Source organism: Strix aluco, chromosome 2 (genome assembly GCF_031877795.1).
Source record: "Strix aluco isolate bStrAlu1 chromosome 2, bStrAlu1.hap1, whole genome shotgun sequence".
Classification (NCBI taxonomy): domain Eukaryota; kingdom Metazoa; phylum Chordata; class Aves; order Strigiformes; family Strigidae; genus Strix; species Strix aluco.
Genome location: NC_133932.1, coordinates 63,577,728 through 63,597,415, shown reverse-complemented (window position 1 = coordinate 63,597,415; position 19,688 = coordinate 63,577,728). Strand labels below are relative to the sequence as shown.

The window sequence follows — 19,688 nt, the reverse complement described above, 5'->3', positions numbered from 1 at the left end:
AGATCAACACACATTCATAGAAGCATAGAATGGTTTGGGTTGGAAGTGACCATAAAGATCATCTAGATTCAACCCCCCTACTATGGGCAGGGACACCTTCCACTAGATCCTGTTGCTCAAAGCCTCATCCAATCTGGCCTTGAACACTTCCAGGGACGGGGCATCCACTTCTTTGGGCAACATGTTCTGTTGTCTCACCACCCTCACATTGAAGAGTTCCTTCCTTACACCTAATATAAATCTACCCTTTTTCAGTTTCAAACCATTACCCCTCATCCTATCCCTACAATCCCTGATAACGAATCCATCCCCATCTTTCCTGTAGGTCCCCTTTAGGTGCTGGAAGGCTGATATAAGGTCTCCCAGAGACTTCTCTTCTCCAGGCTGAACAACCCCACCTCTCTCAGCCTGTCCTCGTAAGTGAGGTGCTCCAGCCCCTGATCCTCTTTGTGGCCCTCCTCTGGACCTGCTTGAGCAGGCCTATGTCATTCTTATACTGGGGGCCCCAGAGCTGAACACAGTACTTCAGGTGGGGTCTCACCAGATTGGAGTAGAGGTACAGAAACACCTCCCTCAAACTTCTGGCCACACTTCTCTTGATGCAGCCCAGGATACCATTGGCTTTCTGGGCTGCAAGTGCACATTGCTGTCTCATAGTCAGTATTCCATTCACTACTACTCCCAAGTCCTTCTCTGCAGGGCTGCTCTCAATCCATACTCCATACAACCTGTATTTGTCCATGGGATTGCCCCAACCCATGTGCAGGACCTTGCACTTAGCCTTGTTGAACTTCATGAGGTTCTCATGGTCCCATCAAATTTGTCAAATAGGCCATTACATTTGTCAGGCACAATTTACCCTTAGTGAATTCATGTTGGCTGTCACCAATCATCTCCTTATTTTCCATGTGCCCTAGCATAGTTTCCAGAAGGATCCATTCCATGACCTTGCTGGGCACAGAAGTGAGATTGACTGACTGGACTGTACTTCCCTGGGTCTTCCTTTTTTCCCTTTTTAAAAATGGGGGTGTTTCCCCTTTTCCAGTCAGCAGGAACTTCACTGGACCGCCACGACTTCTCAAATACGATGGATAGTGGCATAGCCACTTCATCAGCGAGTTCCCTCAGGACTTCCAGATGCATCTCATCAGATCCCATGGACTCGTGCACCCTCAAGTTCCTTAGATGGTTTGAACATGATCTTCTCCTACAGTGGGCAGTTCTTCATTCTCCCAGTCCCCACCTTTGCCTTCTTCAACTTGGGCAGTGTGGCTGGAGCACTTGTTGGTGAAGACTGAAGTAAAAAAGTCATTGAGTACCTCAGTCTTCTCCATACCCCAGGTAATTAAGTCTCCCATTTCCTTCCAGAGAGGGCCCACATTTTCCCTAGTCTTCCTTTTTTCACCAATGTACCTACAGAAGCTTTTCTTGTTGCCCTTGATGTTCCTGGTCAGATCTATTTCTATCAGGGCTTTGGCCTTCCTAACCTGATCCCTGGCTACTTGGACAATTTTTCTGTATTCCTCCCACACTATCTGTCCTTGCTTCCACTGTCTGTAGGCTTCCTTTTTATCTCTGAGCTTATCCAGAAGCTCCTTGTTCATCCATGCAGGCCTCCTGGCATTCTTACCTGATATCCTCTTTGTTGGGATACATCACTCCTGAGCTTGGAGGACGTGATCCTTGGATATTAGCGAGCTTTCTTGGGCCCCTCTTCTTTACACGACTTTATCCCACACTACTCAGCCAAGTAGATCCCTGAAGAGACCAAAGTTTGCTCTCCTGAAAGCCAGGGTAGCGAGATTGCTGTGCTCCTTCCTCACTGCCCTAAGGATCCTGAACTCCACCATTTCATGGTCACTGCAGTCAAGACTGACTTTGAGCTTCATACTCCCCATCAGACCCTCCTTGTTGGTGAGAACAAGGTCCAGCATAGCACCTCTCCTCGTTGGCTCCTCTATCACTTAGGGAAGAAAGTTATCATCAATGCTCTCCAAGAACCTTCTGGATTGCTTATGCCCTGCTGTGTTGTCCCTCCAACAGGTATCGGGGTGATTGAAGTCCCCCAGGAGGGCCAGGGTTTGTGAACATGTGGCTGGTCTTATCTGTCCATAGAGGGCCTCATCCGCTCGATCTTCCTGGTCGGGTGGCCTGTAGTAGACCCCTACTATAAATCTCCTGTCCCTTCCTTCCCTTTAATCCTGACCCATCAGCTCTCAGTTGGCTCCTCATCCATCCCCAGGCAGAGCTCCATGCACTCCAGCTGGTCATTGACATAGAGGGTGACACCCCCTCCTCGTCAACCCTGCCTGTCCTTCCTAAAGAGCCTTCCATTCCAACACTTCAGTCATAACAGTCATCCCACCATGTCTCCATGATGCCAAGAAGATCATAGCCCTGCAGGCATGCGCACATCTCTGCTCCTCTTGTTTATTCTCCATGTTACATGCATTTGCACAGAGGTATTCAAGTTGGGCCCCCGATGAAGCTGACTTACTGGATGGAATTCCTTTGTGCTGCTCTTCAGGTGCTCTCCTGCTGACCTGTGATCCCTCTCCAGACTCTGGTCATCTATTGCTGGCATTGGCATCAAGTTGGTAAGAGTGGCAGGGATTGAGGTTCCCCTCCCCAGAAGATCAAACAAGATCAAATGAGAAGTGTTACACATGAGGCTGAATCAAAATTCCCATTTCAGCACAAACAGATATTTGCAAACAGTTTCTTTCTTATATTGGCACCATTTTGAATACTAATATTGGATATCATTGCATACCACAACAGTTGTGCAAAGTTTCACTGGAAATACTGGACTATCTATAATATTACATTGGTTGAAAAGGGAAGGCAGGGCCACCATCCTGCTGGACCTGGACAAACTGGAGAAATGAGAAGACCAGAACATTATAAAATTCAACAAGGACAACTGCCAAGTCCTGTCCAGGGGGACAGAAGAGCCCCTGCAACAACACCATGTGGGGACAGACTGACTGAGAAGCAGCTCTTTGAGAAAGGCCCTGGAGTGGTGATCTGCATGTGAGCCTGTGGAAACCCCAGCAGCAAAGGCAGCCAACAACCTCCTTGGCTATATGAAAAGGGGAATGGGCCTTAGATCTAGGGAAGAGATTGTTCCCTTCTACATAGCACTTGATAGACCATATCTAGACACTGCATTCAGTTTTGGATCCTCCAACACAGGAAAGATATGGACAAACTGGAGGGACCTCACAGAGGGTCTCCAAGGCAGTGGGGGTGGGAGCATTTGCCCCTTGAGGAGAGGCTGGAGGAGATGATCTAGGTCAGCCTGGAAGAAAGACAGCTTCAGGGGCATTAGCAATGCGCCCAGCACCTACAAGGGGTAACTGAGAAGCTGAAACTGTGCTCCTTATGGTGGTGCGTGGTAGGATGGTGAGACAAAACTGGCACAAGTTGAAACAAGAGAGAAGAAACATTTTCCCCATACAGACAGCCAGGCAGTGGAGCAGACTGCCCTAAGAGGCTGTGCTGTTTCTATGTAGCCCATAGCTGACCCTGTTTTGAGCTCAAGGCTGGACCACCTAAGGTCCCTTCCAACCTGAATTTTTCTATTTTTCTATGATTCCTATGATTAGATATCACTTCCATGAGCTTACCCCATAATATTAAAGTGATGTGTATGTGTCTGGAGGATCAGTGCTTCCTATGAAGCCCAATGAAACACTGGATTATTGCAATTGCATTTTAAATGTCCTTTTTCAAAAACTTAGAGATGAAACACACATTTCATAGAGTTTAAAAGATAAAACCACAATAAAATTTTAATACCTGAATCACATAACCTTATTTTAAGCTGAGTAAGATGATAAATATTTAAATCTACCTTTACTGGAAACTAATTTTCTAATCCAAAAGACTTCACAACAATAAGAGAAGAAAAAAACAATACTTGTATGTTCACAGGTCAAACAATTCAAAGATATTGACTCTACAGAGAAGACATAAGAGCATTTTAAGCTCCATGAAAAACTTCACATGATATAGATAAATCCTGTTTCAAGTTGGAAAAGGAAATACCCTCATGTTTAAGGGCTTAAAATACTATTTTCCCCCCTTTTTTCTAAAATTAAACAAGTTAAACCCACTTTCCTTTACATTTCCACTCACAGTGTTTCTTGACCTCAAATAAAATGATACATTAAAAAAAAATCCCACCCATAACTCAGGAATTGCTCTTAAAATGGTTTGCACAACACTATTGCAAGAATACTTACTTTCACGGGGGTTGACACAAGCTATGCAACTGTTTAAAATAAACAGCATTCACTTTATTCAACTGCCATAGATGTAAATGTAACATTTGTTTGATTAAGAGCAGTCATTAGATCAACACTGACAATTTAAAAACTTGCAATGATTATTCTTGGATAGCTGAAAGAAAACTGGCATTCTTCTTAACAAACCCAGCCTAGAACCTAATACTGAAAGATGAATACATGCTGAACTACCTTCTACTTCCTTGAGTGATCAACTGAAAATTAAGATTATCTATAGCTTTCTCATTCCTAGCATAATAGTGAATAGGATGTCAAAATCTAAATTGTATTTCTTAAAATCACTTCCCTAAGTCTGATAATATTTTCATACATAATTGGATTTTAAATTTATGATTAAAATGAGCTATTTTTTAAAAATTCTAATATTTTTCTTACACATGTAAAGAAATCACGATAAAGATGAAAAGAAGTTGATATAGTAAACCTAAAATATCCAGATTTTTAAAGACAGAAATTTTATGAAGCAAAAGTTGTGAAAATTTAAAATTCACCCAAACTGGAAATGTACATTAACATGTGTTTGTTGAGAGAGTTTTGCTCAAGTGTTGCATTTGCACTTGTTTGAACAGATGACATGTTACCATGTAAAACACCAACCTTTAACCCATGACCAATTATTCTTCCTTACTGATCAGAAGAGTAGTGAGAACTGAGATTGAGCTAATTTGTGTATCATAATTATTAAACCTTTATTCAACAGTTCATTGAATCTTTGTTATATAATTTGAAGATCCCAAAATTCTATCTTCTGGAGCTTCACAATTGATCAGAAAGCCCATAGGTGAATTGTGTTTAGGTATTTGGATACCACACTGTTCACCTGAAGTCTCCATCAGCAAAATTCACACCCAAAATAGTAGGCCTGGTTTTAGTCTGATCAGAATCAACCTTAAAACAGCAAGTGTTTGACATAGAGCAGTGTTAATAGCAAGAAGATGGGGGAAAATGACACTAAATTAACAGAAATTAAAAAGCCTACAGCTGTCTAATACATAATCAAGTAGAAACATTTATTTGGCTTTACAGAGCCCAATTTTTTTTAAAGTTATTTTCAATAAGTTGCATAAATAGGATACACAGGTGGTAACAAAGAACAACACATTTGTCCTCCCACATGCATGAATGACAGTTCTCACGGGAAGCACTGTTTCACAGTCTTTATGGGTGAGTGCTCTCAAGCAGGGATAAATGGGATATCCTACTGTAAATATTTTTGCTGTGAATATCTCCCAAGACAAATCCTATGACAAAAACAAATTCTTTCCTAAGCTATTATCAGAAACCAATATTTTCTGACACTTCCGAATTATTGTTACTCCCAGAGAAGACAGAGAATATTAATCCAGCTCTTCAGACTACATATAAAGGCAGAACAATGACAGAAAAATGCAAAATCTGAAAATATGCACCATGCTTTCAGGATCATGCCCAGCTAACCTTACCACTGTAATCTAAACTAGGTCCTTAGGCTCATACCCTGTTCCTCAGGGCAGACTGATTTCTTCATGTATCAAATAATCTCTCCCATATTCTTATCCCATTACATAGTTATCCAATCCATTCTTCTCTTACCTATATATCCCACACCATGATATATTCACAGTCAGCCAAAATTTTCTTGAAATAGTATTTGACTATTTCCCATAATATCCACTTTCTGTGTGTCAAATAGGTTCAGCATTTAACTGTGATTCTCTATTTTTTATCACATCGTGCATCACAGACACACAGTGGTGATTGGTATTGAATTACAATAGGATGAAGGAACATGACTTATTTTATGTTTGAAATACTATGTATCTTTATAAGGTTGTAAAGGTCTCTCTTAAAGAGAAAATTAAAATCAAGCTGGCAATTTTATTAGTGAGTGGAAACAGATAATTAAAGCCTCTACAGCAATGAGAACTTCTTACACTATGAAGATGGAACCAAATTTTTCATTGGTAACAAAAAGATTTCTGTGGGTCATTTTCATATTCCATAGGGTAGACTGATCTAGTGGAATGCTATATTGCAATAAACGCACTCAGAGATGTATTAGTAAAAATCTAAAGACATGAAATGAAGCATCTAATTAGAAGAGACATCTGCAATCTCTTCTTTTATCTTATACCTCAAGAAAAACAAAGCTCTCTTGATTATTCTACCGTCTTAATTGGTATAAAATCACTATGTTAACCTCTGGAAATCATTAAGGCAACAAGACTATACTGTCCCTATCTGACCATTTGCCGAGAGAAATAGTACTGTCCTACGTTTGGGGTTTTCCTTTATGTTAAGACCTTATTTATGATTTAATGTTTCCCTGCCAATTAGACTGAAAATCATAATATGCATATTATCTTTCCCTGCCTTCTGCTTACTCATATATGCTGTTCCTGAGCAATTACCTTCATATTATTAACACATGTGGTGTTTTCTACAGGGTCAAGACTACCAAAAAAGTTGTTCTTCTCTCTGGAGACATAATGCTCATTTGTTTGCTCTGATGTTCACCCTTGACCATGTACAGCAAATATCCTAATACTTTTAATCGCCTTTTCCAAACCCCACTAACTCACAATCATTTCTATTTTGACCACTTAAATATTTCTCTTTGAGTCCACCCTCCAATTCACTTACTAGATTACATAGCAGACCAATTCCCTTTTACCTCTGACCACTGATTATATGTTAATTAAAAACAGAATGTAGGAAAAGTATAAGAACTTGGGGGAGCAGGGGGGGACCAGCTATACTCACACTCAAGTAAATAACATGAAAGCTGTAAGAGATTTGGATTTAACAGTAAATAGCAAATTAAATAGGAATTTGAAATGGCCTAGATTAACAACAAAAAGGCAAATAGCCTCATATTTTGTATTTAATCTCATCTTTGTAAAATGATAAAAAAATAAGAGGACTGTGCCTGGAATATTGTGTTCAGCTCTGCCTTCTGAATTACTAGAAGGATAATGAAAAATTAGGGTACGTGCAAGATTTTTTCAGAGGAAAGATTAAAACACATAAATACAGTTTGATGAGGAAGTTTCCAAGGTGGAAAAGGAGTGTAATTTGGCTGGACTGATGCCAAAAATGCAAGAGCATCTTTAAGCAAATTGCTACTTGTAATCTTGATTTCCTAGGACTTTCCATTTTCTTTTTGTCTTAACATTGCTTCCTTTCCTTTCAATTTCGGATAGCCCAAATAAATCATCCAGTGGCAGTGATTCATTATTTGCCTTCAGATTTCTGGGGCTCATTAAAAGATGAATCCCAGAATTGCTGAGCTTGGAAGGTACCACTGGGAATCACAAGCACCCTGAGGAGCACCACTAGTGACTGATCTCCAGCTGACTTTGTGCTGCTGATCACAGCGCTGAGAACCTTTGCCTTCTCCACGTCCTTTGTCAGCAGGTCATTTCCCCACTCAGCAGCAGGCTCACATCCCCTAATCTTCCTTTTGCTGCTGTGATATACCAGTAGAAGCCCCTTTTTGTTGCCCTACTGCCACGTATAACAGATACAAAGGTTAAAATATTTTCACAGCGATAAAGTAAGTTAATTAACAGTATTTGTATATTCTAAGTGATGTGGCAATCTTTTTGTTTCTGTGGAACATAATGAAGTAGCAGGAAAAGCTCACAAGGGTCAGAAACAGCAAGTTGAATTCATAGCAACCAAGGGATCTTTTCTCACAGGAAATCTCGCTCTTTCCTTTGTAAGCACAGTTCAGACAGAACTGGTTTCTACATGTGTTGACAGGCAATGCAGGAGACGGGAACAAGACCTGAATGCATTCTGGGTAAGATACTTGGTGGCACTGGTCAGCACACTCACAGCCAGGCATGTGTGGTTGGGATCCAGTATCTCTTCAACTAGTGTACTCTGGACACCAGGCTGCTTTAAGGTGCTTCAACACAGGGAGGGAGCTCTATGCCTTTCTCACTCCTTTCTCAATATATTCTTTCCCACCTAAATGTCATCCTACTGGGACCTCCTTACAGGCACAGCCAACACGTGGGCCTGAGTTGCTTGGATGGTAAGGCTGGGTTACCAGGTAAGGATGGGACACCATGGCTGTCTTTCCCTTACATCCAGTCATGTCCAACAGTCTGGAAGGAGATGAGTGTCCCCAGGTCCTTGAGGAGGTAGGACTCTTGATCCAGGGAAGGAAGCAATTAGATGTGGTTCTCAAAGGGGACTTTCCCCAGGATGCTAGATTTCTGACAGACTAAAACATTCATGGTCATTCAGGCATGCACCCCTCTGGCACAGGATTTCTTTTTCTGAAGGCACTCCAGATAGCTGGTCATACCACAGCATTCGAGGCAAGTTATCACACCTGGTCACCTCTGGCTCTGGCTGGGCAGCAGAATAGCATTTCACAGCACACCAGCTGGGCTGCCACTGCTGCCCTCTTAAAAAAAGAGAAGAGGAACCTCAAACCGCACCAAGAGCCACTGCGCAAAGACGCACATAGGAAAGGTCATGAACCTATCAGCCCTCTTACAGGACACAGAGTCTGGTTCTTGCCTTTTCTTTCTCTCCCTACACAGACAGTCATCATGATGTCTCTTGCCACTAGGCACCCACAGCCTCCAGAGCCTCTCCAACCGTGTTGTGTCAAGGTGTATTCACCAGATATGTTTATCAACCCTGCCCAGAGTTCCTCCTCAGACCACCATGTCAAAACATGGTTTGCAAAAAAGCTGCTTCTAGCAGAGGCCCCCCCCTTGAAAACAGTTGCATAATTTTGGCTTAGCATGCAGGTAGGGAGGAAGGGTATGGGAAGTAGCGTAATGTGCTTTATGATCCCAGATGCCACCTGGGACAGACATGACATGGGTTTCCTGCACAGAGACACTTGAGAAGGACAAAACAATACCATAACAGGTTGCACAGAAGACATCTTAGCAAAAGTCAGGCAGCAGAGGCCATCATCTCCCCACACATGGTATCCATGATTTTTCCCTGGTGACTTATAGGGATTTTCAAAATGAGACTAACAATCTGTGTCTATACTAGTAGAAGCACCACAGAGGACCCTGAATGGGGATGTGAAACCTAATGAGTGATCCTGGGTAAACAGAGAAGAAAAATCACTTCATGCTTTGAGACAACCTTCATAAATAAAAGTAAGTGAGATCAAAATTCTCAAGGGATACGTGGAATACCTGTTAACGCCAGGAGAAGCCTCAGAAAATATTGAATTGGGGCACATTCAACTGAATCAAATATTTTCCTAAAACAAATTATGAAGGAGCTCATGCTCTGCCTGCTCAATGATTGAGAAGAAGCCAACAAAAGTAGGCTTTTATATTCTTTCTGCTCATTCATATTGATTGCTATCTGTCTTTCTGAAACATATCATCAGAAGACTATGGGTGAAGAGATAAACTGTGCTATGAGCAGAACACGCTCATAGCAAGAATTTTAGCAAGAACAGTTCAGACCATCATTCTATTTAGGTTTATCATTGACTCTTCTCCAGACACTCCCATATGATTAATCATATTAGTTATGCAGATTTGAAGGCTTTGAGGTAAACTATATAAAGGAAAGCTGATAGAGCCAAGAAACTAAAATAAACAATGTAACGAGAAAAGAGAAAAAAATATTGGTGTGAACTTAACAGTATCCTTTGCCCAAAATTTGCAGAAAAATAAGCAAGGAATTATGTTTTATTTAAATTAACTATACTTTAACTTCATGTCTAGTCCTCTATTTGCGAGGTTCCATTTATACCTTTCAACCACAGCCTCAAAAACTGGACATGTTTGGAAAAATATTAAACTGTTGTATGCATTTAGTAGACCTTGTCCCTTAAAAACCTGCTGATGAATGGCCTGCAGAGAAACTTCAATTATTAAACAACAATTATTAATGAAACAAATATTAAACAACAACTTGAGCTGTTACTAGTTACTCATCACACTTCCACTCATAGCTGCTAAGCAGTTAGTCAAAAGAAGTAATTGCTTTTAGATAGAGGTTTACACTTGGGATCACAGAGTAAAGTTCTGCTCAGTGTAAACTGGGACATCCCACTTTCTCCTGGAGATGGAACGTCTGTGAAAATGTGCAGATGAGAAACTACATTTAAACTGTATTTAACAACCAAACAACAATTTAATACCACTACAGAGCTGAAGATAAAATTGAGGGTAATCAAAGCAGGAATTTCTGAGGCTTTGCTTCTCCTGGGGTTCCACTGCATTCCCAACCACCTTTATGCATACTATCCACAGCATGCAAAAATAAAGTGATCTGCCCTCCACCCGCAACAAACTAGGAGCACAGGTCTACATTATAGACCCTTTCTCCAGATTTTCTCCTTGAAGGAACCAGTGTTTGCTTAGAGAAAAAAAAAATGACAGATTTATGGTGAGAAGTTTAAAATTGTACCTGAAAAACTCCATGAAAGAGAAGCCATAACCATGCTGTTCAGCAATTCCTGCACAAACAACGTTCGCGGATGCTCCAATCAATGTTCCATTACCTGCAGTTCAGAAAACAAATACCAGTTTATAGGTGTGCTCTATTTCTTACTCTTCCTCTGTTTTATTCTGTGCTAAAGTCCTAAGATGTACCAGTTAAAAAGAAAAATCAATTTCTGTTGTATAGGCTTGAAAAGAAACATACAGACTGTATCTCCACATCCTATAAATAGCTTCATGCTTTGAAAGATAAGCCTGGTCTTATTCTCTGATTCTACATAAGCCAGAAAAATAGGGAAGGAACATAACACCAATCTATCAATTGTCAAAATGACACCAGAGACTTGCATTCAGATAAACTTGCTGATTTTTGGTTTTACGTACAAGAAGGTGCCATCAGATGATCTGAAAACAAAGGATGAGATAGTTTGAAGATGCTAATAAAAATGGATGCCTTTTTTTCTTACACAAACTTGACACCGACAAATTAGTGTCTTTTTTATAGAGAGGGTAACTAATTGCTAAGATATATAGTTTTTAAGAGAAATTTCAAACAAAATAAGTGGAACAATGGAGGGGAAGGGATCTATTTCACATCTCTCTGATAAGGCAAATATTCACCACAGATACAGAGTTTGCTTACCAAACTGCAATGGTTCTTTAATATGTAAAAGTACATAACTTTATTCAGTGAACTTCACCAAATTACATTATACAAATCCTCTTAGGAGAAGAACACACCACAGGAAAATAATATGCCATGTTTATAATGAGCATCTATCCTATTGGAAGAACTACATACATCTCCTAAGCCTTTTCCAGTGACTAATTTATTCCTGTGTTTTCTCTAAACCTTTAACAATCAGGCAATGTAGACAAGTTCAGTATTCAGAGCTCAGAAGGACCAACCCATTTCCTATAGCTTTCCCATGAGTCATACCTCAAACTTAAGAAATGCTGTATACTTGACTTGCACAAAGCAGATGTCTTCAGCAAATGTTTCTGATCTAAGGTATGACTCGGGAAGTGACAGTGACTCCTACATTCTGTTCCTTAACTGAAATTTTGAACAAAAGTGGTAACAATCTAGGAGAAAATTTTTTATACTATGCCAAATCATCTCTTTTGCCATGCATCACTACATTAACAATCCATTATTCTAAGCACAAGTCTTTCTTTGCTCTCACTGACTTATAGCTACTCATCTCATTTTGGCCCTGTTAAATATTACTGCTCAGTGGAGACTCTTCTGGTCTGACTTTAAGAGAAACAGATCAGAAGGAAAATACCATTCCCGTTCCGCTTAGTTGTTTTGACTTAGTAAATGTTTCAGAGATCAGTTTGGCAAAGAATAGCTCAGAATAAAGGCAGAAGGATTATTTCCCTAAGTATTCACACATGGTACCCATATGGCATTCTGCAACTGAAAGTGCACACAAAATGAGCAGACTTCTAAATATATTCTTAAAAAAATAGTAGAACACTCAAATTCAAATAAAATGAAGTTATGGATTTCAGAAGTAAGGAAAAGGAGAGAAAAGATGTGATGTGGAAGTAACATTGGAGGAAGCAAGATCTTCCTCTTCTAATAAGAAAAAGGGTAGGAGAAAGACCTTCTTTGTGATAATTTTGATCCCAGTTTGGATTCAAAGCCATACCAGTATCAGTGGATTCTAAGACACAGGTTTTTGACTGGTCATTCTAGGGACAATGCAACAACTCTGAGAAACAACTGAAACTAAAAAAGTTGCTCAGGACTCCTTTTTTTAAAAAGTTGATTTCATGAAAACCAAAGCTTTCCAAGAAAAAGCCCCTGTGCAGCCAAGATTTTTCCAACTGATCTAAAGAGAAAACATGATTCTTATTTACTCCAGGATGGTCAATTATTATCAACAGAAAATAGGCAGCAAACTAAAATTTTCATCCTGGAGTAGAGATCTGAACATGGATATCTGTTGTCTCAGGTTAGTGGCCTAAACAACACCTATTAAGAACAGAAGACTGTTTTGTTTTTTTTCTATCAGCAGCCTCAGACAGCTTTTGAGCTGATCCCACTATGGAACAAGAAATAAGCAGAAATCTTGCAGACAATGTGAAATGAGAAAAGCATTCCCCCCTGCTCCCTGCAATCCAAAATAGACATTTGATTTCATATATTTAATTAGAATCATAGAATGGTTTGTGTTGGAAGGATCTTAAAGATCATCTAGATTCAACCCTCCTACTATGGGCAGAGACACCTTCCACTAGATCACTTTGCTCAAAGCCCCATCCAGCCTGGCCTTGAACACTTCCAGCTAGGGGGCATCCACTTCTCTGGGCAACGTGTTCCAGTCTCACTACCCTCACAGTGAAGAACTTCTTCCTTACAACTAATGTAAATCTACCTTCTTTTAGTTTAAAGTCATTACCCTTGTCCTACCACAACAGGCCCTTGGAAAAAGTCCCTCTCCAGCTTTCCTGTAGGTCCCCTTTAGGTACTGAAAGGCTGCTATAAGGTCTCCCCAGAGCCTTCTCTTCTCCAGGCTGAACAACCCCACCTCTCTCAGCCTTTCTTCATAGGAGTGGTGCTCCAGCCCCCTGATCCTCTTCATGGCCCTCCTCTTGATGCACTCAAGTCGGTCCATGTCCTTCCTATGTCGGGGGCCCCAGAGCTGAACACAGTACTCCAGGTGGGGTCTCATCAGAGTGGAATAGAGGGGCAGAATCACCTCCTTCAACCTGCTGGTTGCTTCTTTTGATGCAGCCCAGGATATAGTTGGCTTTCTGGGCTGCAAGTGCACATTGCTGGGTCATGTTGAGCTTCTCATCAACCAACACACCCAAATAGTTCTCCTCAGGGCTGCTCTCAATCCATACTCCATACAGCCTGTATTTGTGCATGGGATTGCCTCAACCCATATGCAGGACCTTGCACTTGGCCTTGTTGAACTTCATGAGGTTTGCATGGGCCCACCTCTCACGTCGGTCAAGGTCCCTCTGGATGGCACATCCCCTCTCTCCAGCGTGTCAACTGCACCACACAGCTTGGGGTCATCAGCAAACTTGCTGAGGGGGCACTCAATCCCACTGTCCATGTTGCCAACAAAGATGTTAAACAGCACTGGTTCCAACACCAACCTCTGAAAAATGCCTCTCGTCACTGCTCTCCACTTGGACATCGAACCTTTTACCACAACCCTTTGAGTGTGACCATCCCCAAGCAGATTTCACTTGAGAAGAAATTGTCACCTTAAATGTTATCTGAAAGGAGCAGCATTTCTTTTTTATTTGTTCAGAACATGTGTCCAGTTTAATTAGGTATTGGCTCAGCAGACTTCAAAAAACTACACTGAAATTAACAACAGAGACAAACTTTTGTTTCCCGTCACAGGAACATCTGTCTCCATGGCAAACTTTTAAGTCAGCAGTGAAACAGCAACACTGTGACCTCTGAATCACGGAAGACCCAGGTCTAGATTAATGTACATTGACACCTACACACATCAAATTAATTTCAATAGATGCAAAGGAAGATAAGATAATTTCTATAAACAGTTGGGAGAAATCTCATGGTCACTTGCTGTTGTTCTTATGGGGGACTTTAACCTCCCGGGTATCTGCTAGGATCACAACACAGCAGAGAGGGAACAATCCAGGAGGTTCCTGGAATGTCTGGAGGATAACTTCCTCATACAGCTGGTGAGTGAGCTGACCAGGGAAGGTGCCCTCCTGGACCTGATTCTTGTGAACAGGGAAGAGCTTGTGGAGGAAGTAAAGTTTGGAGGCCGTCTAGGGTGAAGCAATCATGAGACGATTGAGTTTCCGATCCTTGGAGAAACAGAGAGGGGTGAGTAAAACTGCCACCTTAGACTTCTGCAGGGCAGACTTTGACGTGTTCAAAAGACTGCCTAACAAAATCTCTTGGGAGGCTGCCGTGAACGATATGGGAGTCCATGAAGGCTGGACATACTTCAAGAGAGAAGTCTTAAAGGCACAGGAGCAGGTTGTTCCCGCGTGCCGAAAAACAAGCAGGAGGAGAAGGAGACAGGCCTGGCTAAACAGGGACCTTTGGCTGGATCTCAAGAACAAAAGGAGAATCTATTGCCTATGGAAGAGGGCAGGTCTCTCATGAAGAATATGAAGATGTAGTGAAGCTATGCAGGGAGAACATTAGGAGAGCCAAAGCACAGCTAGAGCTCAACTTGGCTATAGCTGTTAAGGATAACAAAATGTTTCTATAAATTCATTAACAGCAAAAGGAGGATTAGGGAAAATGTCCCTCCTTTATTGGATGCAGAGGGAAACATGGTAATTAAGGATGAGGAAAAGGCTGAGGTGATCAACGTCTATTTTGCCTGTCTTTAGCAGTGGAACTGGCTGTTCTCTGGACACCCAGCCTCATGAGCCAGGAGATGGGGAGGGGAAGCAGAATGAGGTCAGCACAATTAAAGAGGAAGTGGTCAGAGATCTGCTACACCACTTGGATGCACACAAGTCTGTGGGACCGGATGGGTTACACCCAAGGGTGCTGAAAGAGTTGGCAGATGTGCTCGCCAAGCCGCTGTCCATGATTTACCTGAAGTCATGGCTAACTGGGGAGGTCCCATTGGACTGGAGGGTAGCAAATGTGACACCCATCTACAAGAGAGGCAGAAAGGAGGATCCAGGAAACTATAGACCTGTCAGTCTGACCTCGGTGCCAGGGAAGGTCATGGAGCAGGTCATCTCGAGTGCCATTAAAAGTCATATAATGGACAACCAGGGGATCAGGCCTGGTCAGCATGGATTCATGAAAGGTAGGTTCTGCCTGACAAACCTGATCTCCTTCTATGACAAGATGACCAGACTATTGGACAAGGGAAAAGCTGTGGATGTTGTCTACCTGGATTTTCAAAAAGCATTTGACACAGTTCCCCATAGAATTCTCATAGAAAAACTGACTGCCCATGGCCTGGATGAGCGAACGGTCTGCTGGGTCAAGCACTGGCTGGATGGACGGTCCCAGAGAGTGGTGGTCAATGGAGCTAAATCCAGCTGGCGGCCGGTCACAGGTGGTGTTCCTCAGGGCTCAGTGTTGGGACCATTTCTGTTTAACATCTTTATTGATGATCTTGATAAGGACATAGAGTGTATCATCAGTAAGTTCGCAGATGACACCAAGTTAAGCGGGAGTGTCGATCTACATGAGGATAGGGAGGCTCTACAGAGAGACTTGGATAGATTGGATCAGTGGGCCAACATTAACAGGAAGAGCTTGAACAAGGCCAAGTGCCAGGTTCTGCACTTGGGCCACAACAACCCCATGGATCGCTACAGGCTTGGGGAGGTGTGGCTGGAGAGCTGCCCGGAAGAGAAGGATCTGGGGGTTCTAATTGACAAGCAGCTGAACATGAGCCAGCAGTGTGCCCAGGTGGCCAAGAAAGCCAACGGCATCCTGGCTTGTATTAGGAATAGTGTGACCAGCAGAAGTAGGGAGGTGATAGTCCCCCTGTACTCTGCACTGGTGAGGCCACACCTGGAATATTGTGTCCAGTTTTGGGCACCTCAATACGAGAGAGATATCGAGGTGCTGGAGCTAGTGCAGAAAAGGACAACAAAGCTGGTGAAGGGCCTGGAGAACAGATCCTATGAGGAGCGATTGAAGGAGCTGGGACTGTTCAGTTTGAGGAAGAGAAGACTAAGGGGAGACCTCATCACTCTCTACAGCTACCTGAAAGGACATTGTAGAGTGATTGGTGCTGGTCTCTTCTCACAGGTAATTAGTGACAGAACAAGAGGGAATAGCTTTAAACTGCAACAGGGGAGGTTCAGACTGGACATTAGGAAAAAATTTTCACAGAAATAGTGGTTAGACAGTGGAATAGGCTGCCCAGGGAGGTGGTGGAGTCACCATCCCTGGATGTGTTTAAGGGTCGTTTAGATGAGATGTTGGGGGATATGGTGTAGGGGAGAAATTTGTAGAGTAGGGCTGATGGTTGGACTCAATGATCCCAAGGGTCTTTTCCAACCTGAATGATTCTATGATTCTAAGCATTTTCTAGCACCCAGTCTTGACCTCATCTTCACTTCATCTTCAATCTTAAAAAGTAATTAAGCTTAAAAATCATAGAAATACTCTTACTTGCTTGTTTGTATGCTCAAAATGTAGTAACACGTGTGAACAGTACCAAAGAATAACATTGTAATAACCAATCTGTTTTGATTACTCCTATTTTAACTTCTTTTTATGACTCCTACTCTAACTCATCGTTTATCACAAGGCATATGGCTATTGAGAAACTGGATTCTTTACAATGAAATAAATATTTCTAATATCAATAGTATGTGATATGTATGAGGTAAGCCATACATTTTATCCTGCATATGTATTCTGCCTTTTACTCTTGGTAGACTACATGGACTACTGTCAATACTAACTATGAATAATAATTCATAAGCATGAAATCAAGACCTTTTTCTTAATGAAAAAAAAATCTCATTTTGAAGTGTGATCATAGAAAAATACAGACATGTCACTTAAAGAGCTGCTGCTGCATCATACTCACTTTTCCATGGACCTGACCTAGCTTTGCACAATCACTGCAGAAGCACAGTAGAAGGTCTTCTACTGTTTCTGTCCAGAAAAGGTGATATAAATGTATCTTTCAGCCTCTCCCTCAGTAAACAGAGTTTCCCCAGGTGACTATAATCTGCAATGCACTGCAAATCAATGCTGGGAGAACTGATTAAGATTACTAAAGGAACAGACTGGGAAATTGGGATAAAATTGCAACAAGAAAAGGGAGAGAGTTCTCATCAATAACATATTTCCTCTCACTTTAAGCCTCATTCTCAGCTGTTGATTTTTACTTGTCAGCAGCACATCTATTATAGCTAAATACTGTTAGTTCTCAGGAGTCACTTTGGTAGTGCCACCTCAAGAGCAAGCCAAACCCTTGGGTTTGCTGCATTGATGTGTTTGCCTGGAGAATCACCTCAAAAGTGCCCAGCAGGATTAGTGTTCATTTCTCAAAGCACTGAGAAATCAAAGGGAAGGGATTATCACTAATAAAGTTATTTGACCTAGGATGAGTAACCTTCATAAAAAGTAGCTTTCTCAAATATAAAGGGGATAGATAGTACCTTGTGCAACAGCAAGCTTAAAAGTGGATTGCTTACAGAAAAGTCTTGTTTTGTTGTGAGCATTACAGACCACTTCCCCTCCACATGCTCTGACAGTGGATAACAAGCTACACCAGTGCTTAACAGACAGACTTTATGCATTTTCTTGTCCCTGTATCTCTCGCTAACTAATGCAGAAGCAAAAGACTACCCTGGCTTCATGTCAACACAAGTCCTGAAAATAGCTTTTCCCTGGCCTTTGACAAATATCTGTGACAAGCCCAGTTTTACCTAGGCACAGCTGTTTGCACTGCTTTGTCCCAGACAAGGGTTTTCACTCTGACACCAGGAGTTTGCTACAGAATCATGAATTTTAGGGTAAGGATGATCAGCCCTGCTTTTTGCTGTAATCAAACCATCCCATTACAGCGTCACAGCAAAACGTATTGGAGGAAGCCATCTCATTGCTTCCATTTTCAAAAGAAAATTCTGTAGAGTTTCTCATGTGCTTTACATCTTCAAATAAAGGTAGACTGATGTGTGTGGCTTCCTTTCCATAGCATATTCCATTTCTCTACTTAAAGCACAATCTGAGCAAATCTAATAAATCTGGCTGCAGAAGTGAACACTGAGTAGTTATGGTTTTGATTAGCCTTACAGGAGACAGCCTTCATAGCTTTCAGAAATTTTCTGTTTCACACAAAAGTAATCCAGATTTGCCTCATTAAACAAAGACATTTATATTCATCTGTTGAATGTCTACAAGTCTTGAATATCTTTTAATATTTTTTATGTGTAAAAACTAAAAAGTCCTTGCAGTCAATAAAGAGCTACAGAATCAAGTCACTCTCATTCTCTACAATTCCTCACCCTTTGATATGGATTAGGAGTTTTATATCCATAGACAAAATACTTGGGCTGTCTCACCCACAAGACATAAAACTGAGCCCCAGGATTTCTCATCATTAAAAGGCTTCTTTAGAAACAATATGAACTTTCAATATCAGTGTCCTGATTAAAATCAAGCTCCGGTAGGTATATTCTCTTGACTAGAAATTTTTATTACACTTTCAATTACATATTGTATACAACAATTAAGTTCAAAACCAAAACTGAATAGTGCTCCTTTTAAATAACTACTATACTTCTAGGCCATACATTTGGTTCTTGATAGACTTTTTGAATATTTCAAATTAAAAAGTGTTATACAAATTTGATCTATTGTAACTATAAAAGAACTTCAAAGGATCTACAGCTGTGGTTTTTTCATAATATTAATTGTTACATATTTTAATAAATTTTATGTTTTATTGAAGGCTATTACTTTTCCCTCATATTGCAAAGAAGGAGGGTTGGTGTAGGAATATAAACAATATTTCTACCTTCATTGTGTCTGAAGGTTTAAAACTAGTTTAGGATTTTATTGAGCAGAATCAGCAGGAATAATAAATCAATGATACTTCACTATGCAAGATCCCATCTGCATCAGGGACCTAAGGAGGGGTGCCAAGAGACAGAATACCTATAGCACTGGACCACTGAGAGTAATCCCACTGTTGAGCTACACTGTGGGTTGCACTCCTTTAATATCTGTAATTAGCACAATGTCCTGCGGATAATGGATTTTATTCACACCTGGGTTTTGACCCTGTAAGGTTAGAAGAAAAGAGCCAGCAGCCCCCTCCTCCTACCTCTTTTCTTGAAGTAGAGCCTACAACTGAGATTGTGTGGCTGGAATAACACAGCTGCATGCACCCTAGAGATTGCCTCTTTCTGCAGAATTGTGACAATGATGACTTTCAGGTGTTGTCCTCCAGGAAAATATACAGAAAAGGAAAACACTGCAAAACTATGCACCATAGAAAATATCCCCTTT

General features: G+C 41.2%; 1 protein-coding gene across 1 annotated transcript in view; it reads right to left on the bottom strand.

Moving 5' to 3' along the window:
* Window positions 1–19,688, bottom strand: part of OCA2 (OCA2 melanosomal transmembrane protein) — a 192,961-nt gene that overhangs the window by 35,426 nt on the left and 137,847 nt on the right. The window contains exon 22 of the mRNA XM_074816908.1: window positions 10,698–10,791. Coding sequence (XP_074673009.1) covers window positions 10,698–10,791 — 94 coding nt within the window. The remainder of the gene's footprint in view (window positions 1–10,697; window positions 10,792–19,688) is intronic.